The 22,409-nt window shown below is 34.7% G+C and overlaps 2 protein-coding genes across 4 annotated transcripts; both read left to right on the forward strand.

Moving 5' to 3' along the window:
• The first annotated feature begins 1,997 nt into the window (after positions 1-1,997).
• Positions 1,998-16,087, forward strand: LOC108486313 (myosin-17). 2 transcript variants are annotated; one of them, XM_017790303.2, is made up of 39 exons: positions 1,998-2,485; positions 3,651-3,779; positions 4,155-4,298; positions 4,431-4,576; positions 4,682-4,838; positions 4,973-5,031; positions 5,300-5,459; positions 5,582-5,731; positions 5,820-5,956; positions 6,045-6,191; positions 6,268-6,369; positions 6,456-6,513; positions 6,597-6,698; positions 6,851-6,888; positions 7,100-7,226; positions 7,314-7,484; positions 8,028-8,159; positions 8,269-8,378; positions 8,742-8,802; positions 9,681-9,858; positions 10,057-10,262; positions 10,897-11,016; positions 11,110-11,208; positions 11,326-11,547; positions 12,004-12,143; positions 12,581-12,698; positions 12,802-12,852; positions 12,955-13,035; positions 13,196-13,366; positions 13,556-13,711; positions 13,812-14,018; positions 14,261-14,398; positions 14,487-14,557; positions 14,659-14,758; positions 14,841-14,897; positions 14,991-15,047; positions 15,142-15,222; positions 15,334-15,416; positions 15,514-16,087. In XM_017790303.2, the coding sequence occupies exons 1-39, from the start codon at positions 2,483-2,485 to the stop codon at positions 15,635-15,637; spliced, it is 4,593 nt and encodes a 1,530-aa protein (XP_017645792.1). In that variant the 5' UTR covers positions 1,998-2,482; the 3' UTR covers positions 15,638-16,087. The 2 variants fall into 2 exon arrangements, with proteins under 2 accessions (XP_017645792.1, XP_052883477.1); XM_053027517.1 differs by having other exon boundaries at positions 12,802-12,843.
• A 1,137-nt stretch (positions 16,088-17,224) lies between these two features.
• On the forward strand, positions 17,225-22,025 carry LOC108486300 (protein PLASTID MOVEMENT IMPAIRED 1-RELATED 1-like). 2 transcript variants are annotated; one of them, XM_017790272.2, is made up of 4 exons: positions 17,264-17,823; positions 18,025-18,110; positions 18,268-20,489; positions 20,584-22,025. In XM_017790272.2, the coding sequence occupies exons 3-4, from the start codon at positions 18,268-18,270 to the stop codon at positions 21,737-21,739; spliced, it is 3,378 nt and encodes a 1,125-aa protein (XP_017645761.1). In that variant the 5' UTR covers positions 17,264-17,823; positions 18,025-18,110; the 3' UTR covers positions 21,740-22,025. The 2 variants fall into 2 exon arrangements, with proteins under 2 accessions (XP_017645762.1, XP_017645761.1); XM_017790273.2 differs by lacking the exon at positions 18,025-18,110 and having other exon boundaries at positions 17,225-17,823.
• Positions 22,026-22,409: the final 384 nt, after the last annotated feature.

Genomic DNA, 22,409 nt, shown 5'->3' on the forward strand with positions numbered 1-22,409 from the left:
TATATATTTTTACAAATTTTATATTTCTTTATATTTTATAATTCTCTTACGACTTTATAAAATATTACAATTTTACATTTTATGATCCTTATAAAATTTCGTATTTTTTCTAATTTTTAAATAATATTATATTTTTATTAGAATTTAATAATTTTACAACTTTTATTATTTTTATTTTTATATTTTTACCATATGTCACGATATGTTTGTGACACGGGTGGCTTTAATTGAAAAAATTAATGACACTTTACTTTAATAGTCCCTAGGAATAGCAAATAAAATTAGCAGTTTCCTTTAAAGGAAAATTAATGGCAACAAAGTATTGGGTGGTGGAAGAAATGATAAGGCGGCTGGAAGCAAAGAGCAAAGGAGCCAGAAGAGAAATGATGGAAACAAGGGTGGGAAGGAGGGGAAAGACGGGTTAAAGAACAAGATGATGAACACTAGTGGGTAATAAAGGTAGTAAAAAAAAATGATAATGTCAATTGTGATTAGAAATTTAATATTTTAGTGACTAAAATAAAAATATTCTATAATAAAGATAATAAAATTACAATAAATGTTTTTACTAAAATGTGAACATCCTAAAATTTAAGTGACCAATTAAATAATTTACTTAAAACTTATACAATTTACATATTATAAATACACAATGCTCAGTTACCAAATTTTATATTCCAATGACATGAAAATTATGAAAAATTATAAGTTGCGAGTATATCAAAATAAATAATAAATTAAATCTATAAGACACTTAAAAGAGAAAATTTATTGCTTTTAACCATATATAAAATGCAAAATGCCAAATCTACTTGATATTTTCCTTTTCTTTATGATAAAAATTGTCTCTTAAATTTGCTTCAGGTGACTTTTATATCACAATACGCAATACATTCATTGATATAGATCTAAACATCCATTTTAATGTAGTCCTAACAACTGAGTTGCCATGTGAAAAAAAACCTGATTTAGATAGGGATTGTATTATATAAATTTACAGTTCAGATTGATTAACTTTGGAATTTCTGCCAATTATTTTTTAATTTAATTATAATAATATAAAATATTTTTAATAAATCAATAAATTATTATTTTGAAAGACATTTAAAGTTTTAAATGGATATAGAAGGTTTTGAAATTAATTTCCTTTAATATAAGATGTGTTTGATAAACGATTGGAAATGAGAATTTTAAATATTTAATATTTTAAAATATTTAATAATTATTTTAAATTTGTACTTAATAAAATTTCAATAAAAATATTAAATAAAATAAGTAAATAAGTAACCACTTATCATTTAATGTAGAAAATATTAAATTCATGTTACTTTATTAAAAAATTAAAGTAAATTATGCTTTTAAAAATATATTCAAATTACACGTCTAAAACTATTTAAAAATATAAAATATTATATTAATAATATTAAAAATAAAATAAAAATAATATTTTAAAATAAATATTTATTTTATCAAACAATATAAATATATTTAATACTTCTATTTAATTATTGTTTGGATAAAATATCGATACTTTTCTAATCTATCAAATACACATAATTAGCATAAAGTCATTGAAGAGTTTAGTCTAATCTTATTTAAGGTGGGAAGTATCTTATAATCTTGCGGCACTGTATAAAATTATAGCCACACTCTTTGTTAAAAACATATTAATAGGAATAAATTTTTTAATATATTGAAAAACCATTAAATTATTACATTTTGTTTAAATAAATCTTTAAAGTATTTTTAGTTAAATAAGCTCTATTTAACTACAATATAATAAAACTTTTATTTAAACGAGGTATAATTTTTAATATATTAATTAATACAAAAGAAAAAAAATCAAAATATTAGAATTAAATGCGACGATGATTTTCAGTTAACCCCAACCTTTCTTTTATATTTGAAAATGACTAGCCACCTTCGCTTAGTTGGGACTTAATTTATGGCAAAATACCGTAAATAATAACAAGTATAAGACTTAAAACATTAACCAAAATCGAATAAAAAAACACTTTGTTTAGTGTAAAAACTTTCACAAATGTCGGTTTTAGAGCCGAATACCCCACTATTTTTGCCATGGTGGCGATCGCGAATGTCCAACTTGACCTTCTTCGCCACCTACTGTCTTTGGACCCCCGATGACCAGTAAAAAAAAAAAACCTTTATGCTTTTTTGCCTTTGTATATAAAACCACATCGACATTTTTATTTGCTTCCATTTTTTTAATAAAAATTGGTCTGTGAAAAAAGTGGGAAAAGAGAGCAGAAATCTTGAAAAAAATTGTTTTCTTCTTGTTATCGTCTTCTTGTGAATTCAACTGCCATCTTTCTGTTATTCTTCTTTTTAATTATATTTTTGCTATTAAAACTCTTCAGCTACCAGTCGGTTTTGCGGTCCGATCTGACTCGCCGAGTCTGGTTATCATCGACTCGGTTTTTTCTCGAATGAGTTGATAGGAGGAAGATCGCTGCATATCGTCATGGTACTCGATTGCTTTGACTGTTTTAGTTTCTTTTTGGCTGAGTTGAATCAGTTGAACGTGGCATCTTGCTAATTGTTTCCTACTTTACTCTTTTTTTGAGTTATTCTATTTAGTTTCACTTATATTTAATATATCTTATAGTTTTGCAATCTTATAAATATTGGTAGGAAATTCTTTGATGTATTCCTTGCTATTTCTTCTTCGTTTTTTCATGTTATATTGGAAAATGATGAATGGCTCTTGAATTATATATTACCAATATTCAAATGTATCAGTTTCTAAGATTAGAAAATTTGAATGTTTAAGCTGACTTAAAAATCGAAATGCAGTCAAGATGCAAAGCTAGGTTTGATTGGTGTTATTGTGTTTTATTTTTGCAAGTGAGTTTTATTTAAATGAAGTTTATGGTTAGGATTATTTTATTGGATCAGTCTATGAGGATATAAGTGTAATTTAGTTTCTATATGTTTAGGATCATAAGATTTGAGATCCTTTTTGTTACCAATTATTATTAATTTCTCAATCGATGTCTAACTATTAATAAAATACTGGAGATATTAAGTTGGCAGTATCAAATGAATAACTTTTAGTCTTGGGTTTTGGATGGTGAAAATTGGTGGTAGTTATTTGAATCATAATTAGACTTAAGTCGGCAGTTGAAATGGAGGTTGAGGTTGCCATGCTGAGGTGATGCCACTATGCCAGTTAGTTTGGTGAGTGGCATTGACTGTCAATTTATGATTCCTTTGGATTTTGAATATTCATGTTATGCTGCAAATTTGGTTCTCGATGAGGATTTATGTTCTTACGAACAAAGTTTAAGCGGTAGTGCTTGATAGAGTGTCATGCCATTGTTATGAAATTCACACAGAATCTAAGAAATATTTCTTTGTTATAAGCTTTTCTTTACTTCATTTACAAAAAAAATAGCACTATTTTACTCCTTGTCAAACACTTAGGTTTCATTCTTGCTCATCTTAAACTGATTATGATATGTAATGTTCACTACTTTGACATACTGCTTATTTCAGGAAACCAAAAATAATTCATTCTTGATCTTTTTCATGACCTATTCTTTTTTGCATAATTGTTTCAGACAGTCAGTACTGTTTGTGTTTCTAATTTTTTTTTTTTTTGCGTGGCTAATACTTTCATATACTCGCAGGCTGCTCCAGTTAACATTATTGTAGGTTCTCATGTATGGGTTGAAGATCCTGCACTTGCATGGGTTGATGGAGAAGTTTTTAAAATCAGTGGTGAAGAAGTTCATGTCCACACAACAAATGGAAAAACTGTGAGTTTATCTTATTGTTGTTATGTATATCTGTAGTGTGCCACATAATTATTTGAAAAAAAATAAAAATTGTATTAGATGTCAATATGTTTGTGATTATTAACTCTACTATTTCAATCCTACTACATAACATACAAGTTCTAAAGGCAGACACGGCCGTATCAAGCAACTTCTATCTTAGCCATTTGTCTGCAGAATCTGTTTGTATTTAGTTTGAGACGTGCATCCAGAGTTCATTTAGTTATTTCAGAGTGAACTTTGATATTTAGAGCTACTAGATTCTCTGCTATTTTTTCTTATATTTTCTAGTCTGGTTTTAGATGGATTCTACTTTTAGTCTCTTACTATTCTTACTGACCAAAGAACTGATGGCAGGCTGTGGCAAATATCTCAAAGGTATTTCCAAAAGATACTGAGGCACCTCCCGGAGGTGTCGATGACATGACGAAGCTTTCATATTTGCATGAACCTGGAGTGCTGCATAACTTGGCCATGAGATATGAACTTAATGAAATCTATGTAAGATATTTTTTGTTCTCTCTTTTCTATTGGCATGCTGAAGTAGATTTTGAGCAAAGATAATTGTCAATTTGATTTCAAAGCCATCATAGTCTTGCATGCTGAACTGCAGTTCTTTTCTACTTTCCTCAGACATACACTGGAAATATCCTGATTGCTATAAATCCATTCCAAAGGTTGCCGCACCTCTATGATACTCACATGATGGAACAATATAAAGGCGCTGGATTTGGCGAGCTGAGTCCTCATGTTTTTGCTGTTGCAGATGTTGCATATAAGTAAATTCCCTCTTTTCTACATCAGATGTTTCCAAGTAATAAATACCCTCTGTTCTACAACAGATGTTTCTGAGTAATTCTCTCACTGATTTATGGTTTAAATAGGGCAATGATGAATGAGGGAAAAAGCAACTCAATTCTCGTTAGTGGAGAAAGTGGTGCTGGTAAGACTGAGACTACAAAGATGCTCATGCGATACCTTGCATACCTTGGTGGTCGATCTGGAGTTGAAGGGCGGACTGTTGAACAACAAGTTCTAGAAGTAAGAAAATCTTAAACCTAACAACCTTCTTGGCTTCCTTGTTATTTGCTTAAATTCGTCATTCTTGTGTAGTTTCTGCTGTGGTTACCAAACATCCACCTGACTTGTTACATATGGATGTTTAACATTTGCAGTCTAATCCTGTTCTTGAAGCTTTTGGAAATGCAAAAACTGTTAGAAACAACAACTCAAGGTGAGTGTCTGTAGGATTTGAAAATTACAACCTTCTTCATACATGATAGTCTATTCCACTCCCCATTTATAATATCAAATATAGGGTCTACGGAGTTTTTCAAAGATGGATTAAAGGTCAGTTCATGTTTTAGCCATTGCAGCTGGTTGGTCTATTTTAATACAACATGATGGCTTTTCCAATCAATTGTTTGATTTATCATTTATATGAATTAGTTTTTTGTGTTTATCTGAGTTTTCTTTCCTGTTGGTCTGTTGGTTCTATGTAGTCGCTTTGGTAAATTTGTTGAGATTCAATTTGATAAGAATGGGAGGATTTCTGGGGCCGCTGTTCGTACATATTTGCTGGAACGGTCTCGAGTTTGTCAAATTTCAAATCCTGAAAGAAATTATCACTGCTTTTACCTTCTTTGTGCAGCACCTCCTGAGGTACTGATCTTTGAACTTATAATGAATATATCTGTTTTTGGCATCAACCTTAATGTGCATTTAGCCTTGTCTATGATGCTAATGATTAGCAATTATTGGTTATGTTTTCTGACAATTTTCAGGTTAGAGAAAAGTTTAAATTGGGAGACCCTAAATCTTTCCATTACCTCAATCAATCGAGTTGCTATGCATTGGATGGGGTAGATGATGCTCAGGAGTACCTCACAACTATAAGGGCCATGGATATAGTTGGAATCAGTGAAGAAGAGCAGGTCAGTCTTCTTTTCCATTAGTTTGAATTTGAAAATATAGTGAAGTTGCAGTTGCATTCATAATTTTCACCATGAATGATTCTTTCAGGAGGCAATTTTTTGTGTTGTGGCTGCCATTTTACATCTTGGAAATATTGAATTTGCAAAGGGAGCTGATGTTGACTCTTCAGTTATCAAGGATGAGAAATCTAGGTTCCATCTTAATATGACAGCTGAACTGCTCAAGTATGATCTATTCCTCATCTTGTTGAATGTATTTCTTTATTGTATTATTTCTTTAATCAGTATGTCTCATAAACAATGTATATAACAGGTGTGATATCAAGAGCTTGGAAAATTCATTAATAAAGCGTGTGATGGTTACCCCAGAAGAAATTATTACAAGAACTCTGGATCCAGTTGCTGCATTTGGTAGCAGGGATGCATTATCTAAAACAATCTATTCTCGCTTGTTTGATTGGTAAAGGAACTTCATTTCTGCTTTATATTCGACCATGTGCATGAATTTCTAAAACATTTTTCTTTGTTTCCATCAGGCTTGTGGATAAGATCAACTTTTCAATTGGACAAGATCCAAACTCTAAGCAATTGATTGGAGTACTTGATATTTATGGGTTTGAGAGCTTTAAGCTTAATAGGTAAAACATTTTCCTTTTAAGTACAATAAAATAAAGCGCTTGCTATTGTAGCTAACAAGGTTTCCTTTATTTTCTTTTATCCACAGTTTTGAACAGTTTTGCATCAATTTTACTAATGAAAAACTGCAGCAGCATTTCAATCAGGTTTGTGACTTTTATATAGTTATTTTCCCCTTCTTCGGATGCTAACTTGAGCATGCTTATTCTGAAAAATTTTGTTTTTGCAGCATGTTTTTAAAATGGAACAGGAGGAATACACAAAAGAAGAAATTAATTGGAGCTACATAGAATTTGTTGATAACCAGGATGTTTTGGATTTGATAGAGAAGGTCAGAAATTGTTGCTTGCTTATCTCTTCTTCATTCATATGAGCTAATCTTTTGAAGAATATGATATGTTTTGTTTCTTCATAAGTATCCTTCTCCGTCTTGTCATGTGTCATGTTGCATAATTACAATCACTTGGTTCTATCTTTCTGCAGAAACCTGGAGGAATAATTGCGCTACTTGATGAAGCTTGGTATGCTTCTATTATTTTTCTTTATTTGATATTTATTTTTTTGTATTAAGGGACCCAAGTAGCTATAGTTGCTGTGTAGCTTATAGTGCTTCTGTGCACGTGCATATGATGCTTATTTAGCGAAGAAGAGATTACTTCCTGTATCAGTCACCATCCTGTACACTGTTGTTACTTTCGGTTAATTTCATGTTTACTTGACTGCTTCATGCAGTATGTTTCCTAAATCCACACATGAAACATTTGCTCAGAAGTTGTTCCAGACATTCAAAAACAACAAGCGCTTTATCAAACCGAAACTATCTCGTACTAGTTTTACAATTTCTCACTATGCTGGAGAGGTAACTTGTTTCGCCTTACAAGTTATATATCTCCAAGTTTCTGTGACTGACATTAACTTAACTGAATGTTTGTTGTCCTCTCCATAGGTAACTTATCTGGCTGATTTGTTCCTTGACAAGAACAAAGATTATGTAGTGGCTGAACATCAAGATCTCTTGACAGCCTCAAAATGCTCCTTTGTGGCTAGTTTGTTTCCTCCTCCTGCTGAGGAGTCCTCAAAATCATCCAAATTTTCATCCATTGGATCACGCTTTAAGGTATTATTGGTCCATTTATCAATTCTATTTTGAGTTGCACCTCGTGAAAAGTGAAGCTTTCAAAATGTTTCAAACCTACTTAAATAAAGGGATTAGAAATGCTCAGGCATTTAATTTAGAATATGGTCTCTATAACCCAGGTTTTGGGTGTCAGCATAGAGTACCTGTTCCTAGTCAGAAAACTAATAATAGGACCACGAGAAATAGAATTCTAAGTTCATCAGTATGGTTTATATAGACGTCAGACTTTTGACCTAGTGTTTCTTTTTGTTTCTTGGATGAAGTTCTTTTTTTTTTTTTGTGTGTGTCTGTGTGTGTATGCACGTTTTTTTTTGGAAAGGGGGGGGGGTAATCCACTCATTCTAATAATACAATTATTATGCACCTATTTTGGTGGGTTGATGGTATTAACATGAATGATTTCTAGATAAAGATGACATGGTTGATAGATTCTTCTTCATTTGCAGTTGCAACTACTAACTTATTAACTTGGAATTTTATATAATTTCCTCTGCAAAGTAAATATATATTTTTAAATTGCAGCTACAACTTCAATCTTTGATGGAGACGTTGAATTCAACAGAGCCTCACTATATTAGATGTGTGAAGCCAAACAATGTCCTCAAGCCTGCTATTTTTGAGAATGCCAATATAATTCAGCAATTAAGATGTGGTGTGAGTATAATTTAGCAGTTTAATAATTCTATTTGTTTTGCTCCAAATTATCAAATCTGGTCGTTTTGGTGGTTGTTACGAAGTTATTTGTGTCTTTTCTTTCTTGTAGGGTGTTCTTGAGGCAATTAGGATCAGCTGCGCAGGATATCCAACAAGAAGAACATTTTATGAGTTTCTTCATCGTTTTGGTGTTCTTGCTCCAGAAATTTTGGCAGGGAAGTAAGTTGTATAGCACAGAGATGGACATTTTCATCCAATGGATGCTATCCTTGATAATGTATAAGATGAAAAGAATGCATCACAGTTTTGCTAATGTAACATTACATGATAGACCAACTAAGATCTTTCTATTTAATATTTCTCATGAAGTGGGTGGTATAGAACTTCAAGTTGTGCTTTTGAACTTTTTGAGCCAAAGACTTGTACAATTGTACTGTAATTTCCCCCCCTCCCTTTATGTTATATTGATTGATGTTGAAATTAATGTAATGCATCTTTTGTCTACTTTAATTTTTCCCTACTATTGCATATGGTTTTACTTGATGATTTTACCATTTATTTTTTCTTTCTTTGCATGTGCAGTCATGATGACAAGGTTGCATGTCAAATGATCCTTGACAAGATGGGATTGAAAGGTTATCAGGTAACTGAAACACAACCTTACAGTTTTTATTCTGGTCATAACATTTAGGAAGTAAAATGGGATGAGAGGATTAAGGGGAGGTCCTGTCCATCATAGAAATATAATTTCACTTTGTCCTAGCTCCATTGACAAGGGCTAGATGTTCTCACTTCCCAGTCTTTGCTTCAACAGGTTGTTGTTAGATCTGTGAGAAATGGAGAATAGCTAGAGGATTATTGATTTTCAAGTACCGTAATCTCTTGAGCATGCCTCTAACTGATAATTAATACATGTGATGTATTTCTCATGCGACACCTTTTTTCTGGTTAGCACAGGCTCTTAGCACCACTGAGTTCATGGCAGTAGGAATCAAGAGATGATTTATAATGAAAATATCTGCTTGTATCTTTGAATCTTACTCGTAAACTGGGTCAGTAATGGCTGATTTGTCCTTAACATGTTCCATGCAAAATAGGGCTGGAATATGTGAAATCCTTGATTAATTGCAGTTTACTCTAAGTAGTATGACCACAGGAAAAAAGGCTCCATGTTCGGCCTTGATTTGGCTTTAAAGACTACCTCACCTAGTTGTTATAGCCTTCCATCTCTATCTCTAAAGTACCTAATTTGGTTGGATTGATCACTGTTTCTTTCCATTTTCATCATGAATGCTGCTGATTTGAGTGTTTTGATGAGTGAATGTACCTTTGGTGAATTATTGTCAACTGCTATCTAGCACTTTTAGCTCTGTCAGAGGTGTAGCCATCTCTCTCTAATGTCCACTGTGATTAAAGACCTTGAGGGATCGTCCATGCAAAACATACACAAAAATTAGTGTGCATTCACCGGTGGGTTTGTAATTTTGCGCATTACTCTGTTTAACATGATTGGCATGGCAGATAGGTAAGACCAAAGTTTTCCTTAGAGCTGGTCAGATGGCTGAGTTAGATGCCAGAAGGGCAGAAGTGCTTGGAAATGCAGCCAGAACCATTCAAAGACAGATTCGGACATATATTGCATGGAAGGAATTCATTGCACTACGGAAAGCTGCAATTATGTTGCAGTCACATTGGCGAGGTATCTTTTTAGTGTCATTTGAATTTCAAAAAGCACTGTGTGAAGCTGATGATATTCACTCTTCAGAAGTAGAAAGTGTAGAAGTATTTTTTGAAATGCAATCGTGGTTCAGATTCTCTTAGTTTTGACATTTCAGCATGCTGAAATGCATATCTGGTTTATGTCATGACCTGTTTGTTTTTATTTTTCGCTGTATAGGTATACTAGCCTGCAAGCTATATGAGCAGTTGAGAAGGGGAGCAGCTGCTTTGAAGATTCAAAAGAACTTTAGGCGGCACATTGCCAGGGAATCCTATTTAACAGTAAGGCAGTCCGCAACCACATTGCAGACTGGCTTAAGGGCAATGACTGCTCGGAATGAATTCAGATTCAGAAAGCAAACTAAGGCTGCAATTATCATTCAGGTTCCGCTATAACTACTTAATCATGTTATCTTAGGCCTTGTTTGATGGACTATTGAAAAAATTAAATCTATTGAAAATTAATATTTTCAATGATTTAATTTTTATACATGTTTGATAATCCAAAATAAAAACAACCTGATAGAATTTTTCTCTGAAAAAGTGTGGAAAATAATAAATAGATAAGAGCTACTTATCACTTAATGGAGAATCTTTTCAATTAATTCAATTTTATTTTATTTATTTTAATATTATATTATCCTATAAAAACTTTATGTTTAAAATTTGGTTTTGTTTAGAGTAAAGTGAAATGTTTAAAAATTAAGGATAAAATGTAGAATATAATTTTTTTGTAATTTAAAATCTATATTTATAAAACAACCTAATTGTATTTCGTAATTAATTTTAAGTAATAAACAATTTTATAACTTAAAATTCAGTACTTAAATTTTCCATATTTAATTTCTCAACACTTATTTTTTCAGCACTTAATTTTTCAGTTTATCAAACAACACCTTAATCTTTATAAAATTAATGTGATTTTTGGATGAAAGTTGCACCTTTTTGTGAAGCAATGAAGTTGTGGAACTCAAACTGGAGAACTAAATATTTACTTAATGCTTTTCTTAACATTCAGGCTGCTTTCCGTTGCCATGTTGCATACTCTTATTATAAGAGTCTCCAGAAAGCTGCATTAACTACTCAATGTGGTTGGAGGAGAAGGGTTGCTAGGAGAGAGCTCAGAAAGCTCAAGATGGTTTGATCACTTTTTTTCTGTGCAACTTTGCTCAAAAAAGCTTTAATGCACTTTGCATTTAAACACACTAATCAGTGCTTTAAATTTATTTAGGCTGCCCGAGAAACAGGGGCACTCAAAGAAGCAAAAGACAAGCTGGAAAAACGTGTAGAAGAACTTACATGGCGTTTGCAGCTTGAGAAACGTTTGAGGGTAATTTATGCCATTTTTATGTTCTATCATACATTATTGTTTTTTTACAATTTTCTGTAAAACGTCATCATTATCTGTTTTAACCAGTAAAACCTTTACTTTTTGATTTAATGACAGACTGATTTAGAAGAGGAGAAGGCACAAGAAATTGCCAAGTTGCATGATGCTTTGCATGCAGTGGAAATTCAAGTGGAAGAAGCAAATGCTAGAGTCATAACAGAGCAAGAGGCTGCTCGGAAAGCTATTGAGGAAGCTCCTCCAGTTATTAAGGAGACTCCTGTTATTGTTGAGGACACAGAAAAGGTTAATTCCTTGGCTGCTGAAGTAGAGAATTTAAAGGTAAGAATTCTAACCTTCGCAATTGTGGTCGGTGTATGTCTATTTCCCTCCTATGAGATTCTTTACAAATATATATATATATCTATCTAGAATATATGCTCTCAATGAATCTCAACTGTAGCACCATATGCTGACATGTTTAGTTGCTGCCAGCGGCTACAACTTCATTTTGTTAGGGTGTAAAATTGAAAACCAGATGAAATTGCCAATCAAGACTGAGAATAGATGAATCAATTTATGTCAATGAATCTATGAAGTTACAGGATAAATGTCAGTCAACGATTACAATAAATCAGAAATTATTTACAGTTTTTTTCCCCCTTGTGTTTAATGTGAATCGACTTCTGCCTGCAAAAGATATTGGCAAACAACTAGCTTAAACATTGTTGGCTATGCTGGAGTCTTTAGAAACTTTAACTATGACAGCAAGGATGAAATGTTCATTTGTCATTGTAGGCTTCGTTGCTATCTGAAACAAAGGCAGCAGAAGAGGCTCGTAATGCTTGTACAGATGCTGAAACCAGAAATGCAGAGCTGGTGAAGAAACTTGAAGAGTCTGAGCGAAAAGTGGACCAACTTCAGGAATCAGTGCAGAGGTCTGTGTAAAAAAGAAAGTTGTTTGAATACAAACTAGCTTTACTTTGTATCTGTTGAGCATCCAACCTAGAACCAGCTGGCAATTACAAGGCAGGCCCAACTTTAATATAAGACCATAGGGAACTAGTACTTAACAGATGTGGGATAACACCACTTAACAGTATCAAAATGTGAAAAGAAAAACAAAGGAGGTAGAAATGGGACCCAATCGCAATAATCTCAGAGCCGAAAAATTGCAAAAGTAGTTCTCCTTTTTCTATCCTGTCTGGTTTTCGGTTATCATAATACACTAATGTATCTGCCACACATATATTACTTCACTTAATGGTTCAGTTTGCAAACACCCTTCCTTGCCTTTTTCCCCCTTCTATGTCTAATTGAAACTTCTTGATTCAATATTGTTCAACCTATTAAAGTTGATTTGTTCTATGCTCAGGCTGGAAGAGAAGCTTGCCAATTCGGAATCTGAGATTCAAGTACTTCGCCAGCAGTCACTGGCAATGTCTCCAACCGGGAAATCTTTGACTGCAAGACAAAGAGCAATGATTCTTCCTGTACAAATTAGATATTATTAGTTCATTACGCATTCTCATTTTGTAAACTTTAATGTACAATCTTAGAGAAATATATTCTGACTATTTGTTAACTAATTTGCAGAGGACACCGGAGAATGGAAATGTTCTAAACGGAGAAACAAAGGTCCCATCGGTAGTGAACTTCATTATTTGTGATAATGGGAACTTAAAATTTGTAAGATAGATGATCTTCTAGATTTTATATTATATTGCTTACTGCTCAATTTCTTCTCAGGATACAACTCTTGCCTTATCAAATGCACGTGAGCCTGAATCTGAGGAAAAGCCTCAGAAATACCTCAATGAAAAGCAGCAGGTTAGTGGCCGTTGAAATTCATGAAACTTTTGATGAACTCATTCTAATATCTTATCTGAAACTTAATTTTGAATATGATATTAATTTTGAATATGATATTCCTATTCATATGGATGTAGCAGTTTTGATTATTGCTTCTAATCTGCCTTTTGTGTTTCAGGAGAATCAGGACCTACTGATCAAGTGTATATCACAAAATCTGGGATTTTCCGGGAGCAAGCCGATTGCTGCTTGTGTTGTATACAAATGTCTTCTTCACTGGAGGTCATTTGAAGTTGAAAGAACAACTGTTTTTGACCGCATCATTCAAACAATAGCTTCTGCAATAGAGGTAAGCTATAATTTGGCTTTTAAATTTTTGTGCATTATTAGCCAATAAATTTTCATCAGCTCTGAAAAGTGCATTCTCAAGGCTGATAGGATTAGATTGGAACCAACTGCAAGTCACCACTAACTTGTCTTTATATCATTTCTGGATGAAAAGATATCATTAATGTAAGCTATGTCTGCCTTACTGAAGGTCCAGGACAATAATGATGTCTTAGCCTATTGGTTATCTAATTCATCGACATTGTTACTGCTGCTCCAACACACACTTAAAGCAAGTGGAGCTGCCAGTTTGACACCACAAAGACGAAGAGCAACATCAGCTTCACTCTTTGGGAGGATGTCTCAAGTAAGCAACTATTATCTTGCTGAAATAATTATCCTAGCCTTTCCATATATTAAATTAATTATCTTTTCCTGTTTTTCTTTTCTTTTAATATGAATACTAGGGTCTACGGGCATCTCCCCAAAGTGCTGGACTTTCATTTCTCAGTGGTCGTGGGCTTGGTAGATTAGATGACTTACGGCAAGTTGAGGCCAAGTATCCTGCATTACTGTTTAAGCAGCAGCTTACTGCCTTCCTTGAGAAGATATATGGAATGATAAGAGACAATCTGAAGAAAGAGATCTCTCCATTGCTTGGCTTGTGTATTCAGGTTATTGCTAAGTTATCTCTTTTTCAGTCTAACGCTTTTTGTTCCCTTTTCACTTTTGAAAATGAAAATGAGAATGACAATTTTCTTTTTGGGAGAAGAGGGGGAGATGTGTGGTTGTGGGGGTTATGCAACATGGGGTCTCACTGCTATGTTGTTTATGGTTATCTCGTGACTAAGGATGCAAATAAGTATGAATAAATACACTGCAGCACCTTTAATTGCATATTTTCAATACATTCCAGGTTCCTAGGACATCACGGGCAAGTTTGGTGAAGGGGCGTTCTCAATCAAATGCTGTTGCTCAGCAAGCTTTAATTGCTCATTGGCAAAGCATTGTGAAAAGCTTGGATCACTATTTGAAGATAATGAAATCTAACCACGTGAGATCTCAATCTTTGCTTGCAATTAAAAAATATATATAATCTTTCCTCTCAGGATTTTACAAGTCTCACTTTTCTGGTCATACAGGTACCTCCCTTCCTCGTCCGTAAAGTATTCACTCAAATTTTCTCATTCATCAACGTTCAGCTATTCAACAGGTGTGAATATATATGCACATTTGTTTTACTTGATTATATGACAAAGTAAAGATTGTGTTCACTTCCCATGATTGGCATTTGTCTTACACATACATATGCAGTCTTCTTTTGAGACGTGAGTGCTGCTCATTCAGTAATGGGGAGTATGTGAAAGCTGGTCTGGCTGAATTAGAGCAGTGGTGCAGTGAGGCAACTGAGGAAGTAAGCTATATATATGGAACCATTTGTGATTGTTATAACCTGCCATTTTTTCTTGTTACTTGACTTGAATTCTTGTAAACAGTATGCAGGTTCGGCATGGGATGAACTGAAACACATAAGACAGGCTGTTGGATTCCTGGTTAGATTCTTCTTATAGCATTTCTTGTCCAGTAACTGCTCCGAATCATTAATCTCAAATGACTAACTGATGGACCATTTCTTTGCAACTCAGGTTATTCATCAAAAACCCAAAAAGTCCTTGAATGAAATAACTAAAGAACTTTGCCCGGTAAATGACAGTCTCATTCAAGATTCCTTACCTCTTAAACATTTTCCTCCTTTAAACCTTCCATCATTTTTTTTTTTTGTTGCTGCTGTTTCAGGTACTTAGCATTCAACAGTTATACAGAATCAGCACAATGTATTGGGATGACAAATATGGCACACATAGCGTGTCATCGGATGTGAGTTCAAGATACTACATAAGAAACGTGTTTATTTTGCGCCTTTTTGGAGCTTTGGAAATTTCTACTTTCTAGACTTCTAATTTTATAGATAAACTTGCAATTGTGCAGGTCATTGCAAAAATGAGAGTTATGATGACCGAGGACTCCAACAATGCTGTTAGTAGTTCTTTCCTATTAGACGATGACTCAAGGTAGTTTTTCCCTTTTCGTTTAGAAGAGTACTTAAAGCCCATTTTGTCTTCACCAAATATATTATGTTTTCTATATTTAAAACTCATGTCAATGCAGCATCCCATTTTCGGTGGATGACATCTCCAAGTCCTTACAACAAGTGGACATAACTGATATTGATCCCCCGTCACTAATTCGAGAAAACTCTGGTTTTGGGTTCTTACTTCCACGTTCGGAGTGATAAATACAGTGCACTCTATCCTGTAGGTATCAATTCTCTGAAACCACTGTGCTAGTCTTGTGCATATAACTACATTGTCTCTTATCTCCATGTGTATACTATCTTCTTTTTTTTTTATCCTCCCAGGCTGGTGGTTTTAAATGTCTGGGTCACATGATTTTTTCCCATGTTAAGAAAAAGAACATAGGGTGTTTATTAAGAATAGGGTTGGTCTTCTGCCCACAACGGGCGTTTTGCTTTCCCTTTTTCATTTTTTTACCGTCTTTTTGGGGCAAGGGGCTCCTTTTGCAATTTTTTTATTTTTTTGGGTTGAGCTTGTGGTTTTTTCCTTTTTTGCTTCGAGTGTAATTAACTGCCAACAGTTTCATTCTATAGGTCATGATTTGGTGTATGAGTTAGTGTTGTAAATTCGATTTTCATTTAGTAGTGAATGAATCTATCTAACTTTTACTTCCGTCTTTGTACTGCTGTATTTCAAATTGTTTTAAGCTGCCAAACCAGAAGAGCAAAAGGTAAAAACATCATTAGTTCAGATACTGTCAGCACTATTAGGGTATCTCTGGAAGAAACTGTTTCTTTTTTAACTAATTAGTTTATGCATGAAGAATGGGCTAACCATAATCAATTAGTGGTACTCCAATAGATAATTATCCATTTCTATACTGAGCCTATATGCATTAAAAGTATAATCAAACTTACGTAGAAGTTGCATCATGTTGTAATTAATGCCATTGAAAATTAAAGCTTTTTAAATCTTGCATTGAAAATTAAAAATCAAGGCTTAAAGGCATCTAGATTTGGTTGGTTGGTTGGTACTGATTCCATAATTTTTCTGTTGGTCCCCTATTCTCAACTACTACATCACATCTGATAGTTGCAGTTTACAGCTGCATAAACATGGCATGTGAATAGAATTATTTGTTTGTTTTGAATCGTCATTTTACTTGAACATGAATAAATTAAAGATATTTAAAATCTGCTTTTACGCGTGACGTGGAGGTTTTCAAAAAATTAAAAAATTCTGAAGGTTCAGTCACGTGATTTTCGGAGGGAAAGGGCATATACCAAAGAATTTTTAGAATTTTCGAGTAATGCGGGGAAGGTAAGTATAGAGGGGAATTCAAATTTTCTATATTCTCAATTTTCAAATTATCTTCACCAGAATATCATGCAATTAATTCCTACATATTCTAAGCAAGGGCACCATGGACTACAGATAATTTTAATATTTTTAGTCAATAGTGCACTATTCAAATATAATTAAATTTTTTTTAAAGAATTTATGACAACATAAAATCATGATTATTTAATATTTTATTTCATGGGTATTCGAGTATTGGGTTTAACGTAAGAAAGGCTAATAAAGGAAAGTCCTTGAGTTGCTTAATCATGTTAAGTAAGGAATTTATGCCGTGGCGAAATTGCATATTGTCAATGGGACAGCTAAGCCTAAGCTTTAAGCCAGCCAGCCGGCGACTACAAAATTCAAAATTCCAACAATGAAAGGAACTTTTTTATATTGGTATGACCAAAGCATGTATTTTTCATTAATTACGTTTCTGCCTACACTTTTTTTTCTCCTTACCTCAATCCAAACTCCACCCTCTTACATTTTTTTTTTCTCTTTACTCGATCAATTGGTACAGAAAATATCACTGAATGAATTTCCTTGTGTTCTAAAATTATGATTGATTGTTTTATTAGATTATTAGCTTAGTAACTTCATGCAAGTCCGTAACCAAGTGAAACCTTTTCAATGACATCTACTTAAAACAGTAACTGAAATGCATAAACTTTATAATAATTAGTATAATTATTGATACCAAATCTTCCCAGAGCTTCATATTTATTGCGATTTAAGGTTTTCATTTTCCTGTGATCTTATTTTAACATCATGGTTGAGCGGTGAACAACGATAAAGAGGGGGTAAAATGCAAAAAATGGAAAATAAACAGCCGTTGAAGCAAATTTCAGACAAAGATGAGACCCGCAGACGGTAAATACATGCAAAATAACTATAAATAAAATATAATCTGTAATATGAAATATGTAGCCTTTTCGTAGTTTGATTTGAAATTTTGGACTAAGAAAAAGGCAGCGACAATTCAAAGACGAAAGGGGCCAGCCAGTAAGTGGTCCGTCGAGACAAACGCGGCTGAACAGTCTCAGGCACTTGAACTCTTCGTGTAAGATTTCTTTCTTGTTTGCTTGTCTATTTGTTTGTTTTTAATCGATTACAGAATTCTTAACTCGGTTCTTGTAAGATTTCGAATTCTCCGCCCGGTTCTATTTCAGCTTCTATGTTTTTGTGGTTTCCTTTTCTTTTTCAAAACTTTCCGCTGAATTTTTTTTGTTGAATGGAGAGAACTTTTTTAAATTTTGGATAGGCAAAGGCCAAAGAGAATCTATGTATAGAACTGGCTAAAACAAGGCTTCTGATCGGGAACTTTTGGTCGCTGGAAAGATCAATTTGGTAATTTGATTTAATTTAATTTCGGAGTTTTTACTTGATTCATTTGGTTATTCTATGTTTTCTTAGATTTGGTTTGCGTAATGATTCTTTTCTTTTTTTTACAAAGGGAGTCTCTTTTTATTGCTTAATCTAATTATTTTATTTTGATGTAAAATAGATGATGTTGTCCAAAGTTGAAGCTAAGAAGAATGGTGAAGATTCTGGTAATAGGAAGTTGTTGAATGAAATTGAAGCTATTAGCAAGGCTTTGTATTTGGACAAGAACCCTCCAAGGACTTCGTTTTCTGCTTTGAATACATGGTCAAAACCAGCTGGGAAAACATACTATCCCGAACCAAAATCAAAGCTTAAGAATAGTAATGAGGACCCATCTCGTAAAGACAGGAAATCCATTTGGAATTGGAAGCCTTTGAAGGCATTCTCAAATGTTAGAAACCGTAGGTTCGCTTGTTGTTTCTCACTTCAAGTACACTCCATTGAAGGTTTGCCGTCTAGTTTTAATGATTTCAGTCTATGTGTGCACTGGAAGAGGCGGGATGGGGGGCTAATGACTCGTCCTGCTAAGGTTCTTGATGGAACTGCTGAATTTGAAGAGAAGCTGACACATACATGTTCAGTACAAGGTAGTCGAAGTGGACCTCATCATTCAGCCAAGTATGAGGCCAAGCATTTCTTGCTCTATGCTTCTGTGTTTGGAACACCAGACCTTGATTTGGGGAAGCATCGACTTGACCTTACACGGCTGCTTCCACTTACATTGGAGGAATTGGAGGAAGAGAAGAGCTCAGGGAAGTGGACAACAAGTTTTAAGTTATCAGGGAAAGCCAAGGGTGCTACAATGAATGTTAGTCTTGGGTATATGATCATTGCGGATGATCGTGTGCCACTAGGAAATAGTCAATACAGCTCCAATTTGTCACATATGAAGAGTATGGGAAAATCATTTACTAAGTTTGCTAATGGAGATCAGAAGGGCACAATGAGGCGTGTTGAGAGTCTTCCCAGTTTTGTTAATTTTGGGTCCTTTGGCTCATCTCTTCTTGCTGAGGAGGTAAAAGATCTTCATGAAGTTTTGCCAGTGTCAAAGTCAGAGCTCGATGATACAAAAAGGGTAGATCAGAAATTTGATGACGACAAGGCAGATGCTTCATCTGCTTCTAAGCCAGGACCTGATGTGTTAGCTGAACAGCTTGAGCCCATCAAACCTCCATCTTACTTTGGACCTGAATCAAGTAAGGAGAATATTGAAAAGGAAACTGAAGATAATGACTTCTCTATTGTGGAAAAGGGGATAGAGTTATCTTCAGAAAAGCAGGCTCTATTGACAATGGAAAGCCCTGAAGATGTTGAAAGTAATCCCGGTATGGGAGTAAATCACGAAAAATGCTCTCATCTTCATTCCTCGAATGAGGCAAGTAGTAGTAATCAAAGTGACGGGCGTGTGGTGCAAGACTGCAATTCCAAAGAGGATGACCAGTGCTCAAAAGAAACATTGATGAGAGAATTGGAGTTAGCTTTAGATGGCATTACAAACTTGGAGGCGGCATTAGATTCTCCTGATCCTGAAGACTACTTGGAGAATAAAGCTAATTATAAAACAAATAGGAAGGCAAAGTCACTTAGCTTGGATGAAGTTACGGAGTCCGTGGCAAATGACTTCTTGAATATGCTGGGTATTGATCATAGTCCATTTGGCTCGAGTTCTGACATTGAGCCGGAGTCTCCAAGGGAGCGTTTACTTAGGGAGTTTGAGAAAGATGCTCTAGCCAGTGGTTTTTTGTTATTTGATTTTGACGTGGCCGAGGAAGAGGACTTCGACACTTCAACTACATCTGGTTGGGGGAACTTGACTGATGATCTGTCATCTTTTATTTTAGATGGTGAGCAAGAGCGGCAGGTGGCAACTAATCAGAGCAGCAAAACGAGGGCTAAAGTGTTGGAAGACCTGGAGACAGAAGCTTTAATGCATGAGTGGGGATTGAATGAGGAAGCTTTTCATCATTCTCCGCCTGGCACTTCTGGTGGATTTGGGAGTCCAGTTCATTTTCCTCCTGAAGAGCCACTTGAATTGCCTCCTCTTGGAGAAGGTTTAGGTCCATTTCTTCAGACAAAGAATGGAGGTTTTTTGCGGTCTATGGATCCCTCACTTTTCAGCAACGCTAAAAATGGTGGGAACCTTATCATGCAGGTTTCTAGTCCTGTTGTGGTACCTGCTGAAATGGGTTCTGGTATAATGGATATACTTCAGAGACTGGCCTCGGTTGGTATTGAAAAGCTCTCTATGCAGGCAAGTAAGTTGATGCCTTTGGTGGACATAACTGGCAAGAATATGGAACAAGTAGCATGGGAAAATGCCCTTACTTTGGAGGGACCAGAGAGGTTTGTGGCTCCATATTTCTTTCTTAAACTTTTTTTTTTTTTTGCTAAATCATCCCATGTACTGATATTGTATGTTATTGCTTCTTCTATCCAGGCAGTGTTTGTTGCAGAATGGGTTTGAGGTTGGGCAAGATCTGTCTAGTGGGCAAAAGGAAGTTAAAAGAAGATCACCTCTACTCAGCTCTAACAAATGTAGTTCGACCTCCGTCAACGAGATGGGCTCAGATTATGTATCCCTTGAAGATCTTGCTCCATTGGCAATGAATAAGATTGAAGCACTCTCCATGGAAGGCTTGAGAATTCAATCTGGCATGTCAGATGAGGATGCACCTGCAAACATCAGTGCGCAGTCAATTGGGGAAATTTCGGCCCTTCAAGGCAAGGGGTTTGGTGTTAGTGGGTCTCTTGGTCTGGATGGAACCGGTGGGTTGCAATTGTTGGACATAAAAAACAATGGTGATGATGTTGATGGATTAATGGGTTTGTCTCTAACTCTTGATGAATGGATGAGACTTGATTCCGGTGAACTCAATGATGATGAAGATCAAATAAGTGAGCGGACTTCTAGAATCCTTGCTGCTCATCATGCTACATCATTGGACTTGATTCGCAGAGGGTCAAAAGGAGAGAAAAGGCGGGTTAAAAAGTGTGGTTTGTTAGGAAATAACTTTACGGTGGCATTGATGGTGCAACTTCGTGATCCTTTAAGAAACTATGAGCCAGTCGGTACACCCATGCTTGCACTTATTCAGGTGGAGAGAGTATTTGTGCCACCAAAGCCAAAGATATATACTACAGTGTCAGCTTCTAGGAATGACAATCAAGAGGATGATGACTCAGACTCTGCGGTGAACGAGGTGAATGAGGAGGAGATAAAAGAAGAAAAAGCTCCACAAGAGGAAGAGATTCCTCAATTCAGAATCACAGAAGTCCATGTTGCAGGCTTGAAGACTGAACCTGGCAAGAAGAAACTTTGGGGTACCAAGACCCAACAACAGTCCGGTTCCCGTTGGTTGCTTGCCAATGGAATGGGAAAGAGCAATAAACATCCATTGTTGAAGTCCTACTCCAAGGCTGCTCCCAAAACTTCAACCCCTTCAACAGCAAAGGTTCAACCAGGTGACACTCTGTGGAGCATCTCGTCTCGTATTCATGGTACCGGAGCCAAATGGAAAGAATTGGCAGCCCTTAATCCCCATATTCGAAATCCCAATGTTATATTCCCCAATGAAACCATCAGGTTGAAATGAGATGCACATGCATTGGAATCTTGTTGAAAGGGTTAAGCTCCTAAATTAGATGACATGACTGATGGAGAACCACATTATACAGATTTGAGATCAAACAAGGTTGATGGGTTCCGCCTGTGGAGATCCTCTTGTGTTTATGTTGAATGTGTTCGTTCATGCAAATTCAAGTCAAAAGCAAAAGGTGTGGTTACATTTCTCGTTTGGGTCTTGTAAATTATATGTTTCCAATGATCATAAGTGCTTGATGTAATTTATGTCTCACTTAATGCAATTGTGTTTTGCAAAAGACGGCCAAGTAAGGAAATTTTGTGGCATAAATTCTGTCGCGTTGGCCAGGCCTTGTTTCTTTTAACTTTATTTAATCTTACCGTGTGGCCTTCTTTGCTGCGGCTTCGGTTGTAGGTCAAATCCACACTAGAGAATTTATCTTTTACTCAAAAAATCATTAACTTAATTCCTACATTTGTATTATTAAAAATTGACTTGACTAACAAAATAATTAAATAGTGATACGTGGTTATTATGTGTATCTTATTTTGATGCATAAAGATTATTTTTAATAGCAAAAGTTACTGAAATTTTTAATGAAAAGATTAATTTTGCTTTTGATTTAACTTAAAAATACTAAGGTTTTTTTTTACTCTTTGATTTAACTTATAATGATTAATTT

The sequence above is a fragment of the Gossypium arboreum genome, chromosome 5 (genome assembly GCF_025698485.1).
Source record: "Gossypium arboreum isolate Shixiya-1 chromosome 5, ASM2569848v2, whole genome shotgun sequence".
Classification (NCBI taxonomy): domain Eukaryota; kingdom Viridiplantae; phylum Streptophyta; class Magnoliopsida; order Malvales; family Malvaceae; genus Gossypium; species Gossypium arboreum.

What these genes read in the sequence shown, in the direction of transcription:
- LOC108486313 (XM_017790303.2), top strand. An exon ending in ACACAACAAATGGAAAAACT is followed by an intron (nt 3,780 to 4,154) that starts GTGAGTTTATCT and finishes AACTGATGGCAG; the next exon opens with GCTGTGGCAAATATCTCAAA. An exon ending in AGCTTGAGAAACGTTTGAGG is followed by an intron (nt 11,209 to 11,325) that starts GTAATTTATGCC and finishes ATTTAATGACAG; the next exon opens with ACTGATTTAGAAGAGGAGAA.
- LOC108486300 (XM_017790273.2), top strand. Translation starts at nt 18,268, where the DNA reads ATGATGTTGTCCAAAGTTGAAGCTAAGAAGAATGGTGAAGATTCTGGT. An exon ending in ACTTTGGAGGGACCAGAGAG is followed by an intron (nt 20,490 to 20,583) that starts GTTTGTGGCTCC and finishes TCTTCTATCCAG; the next exon opens with GCAGTGTTTGTTGCAGAATG.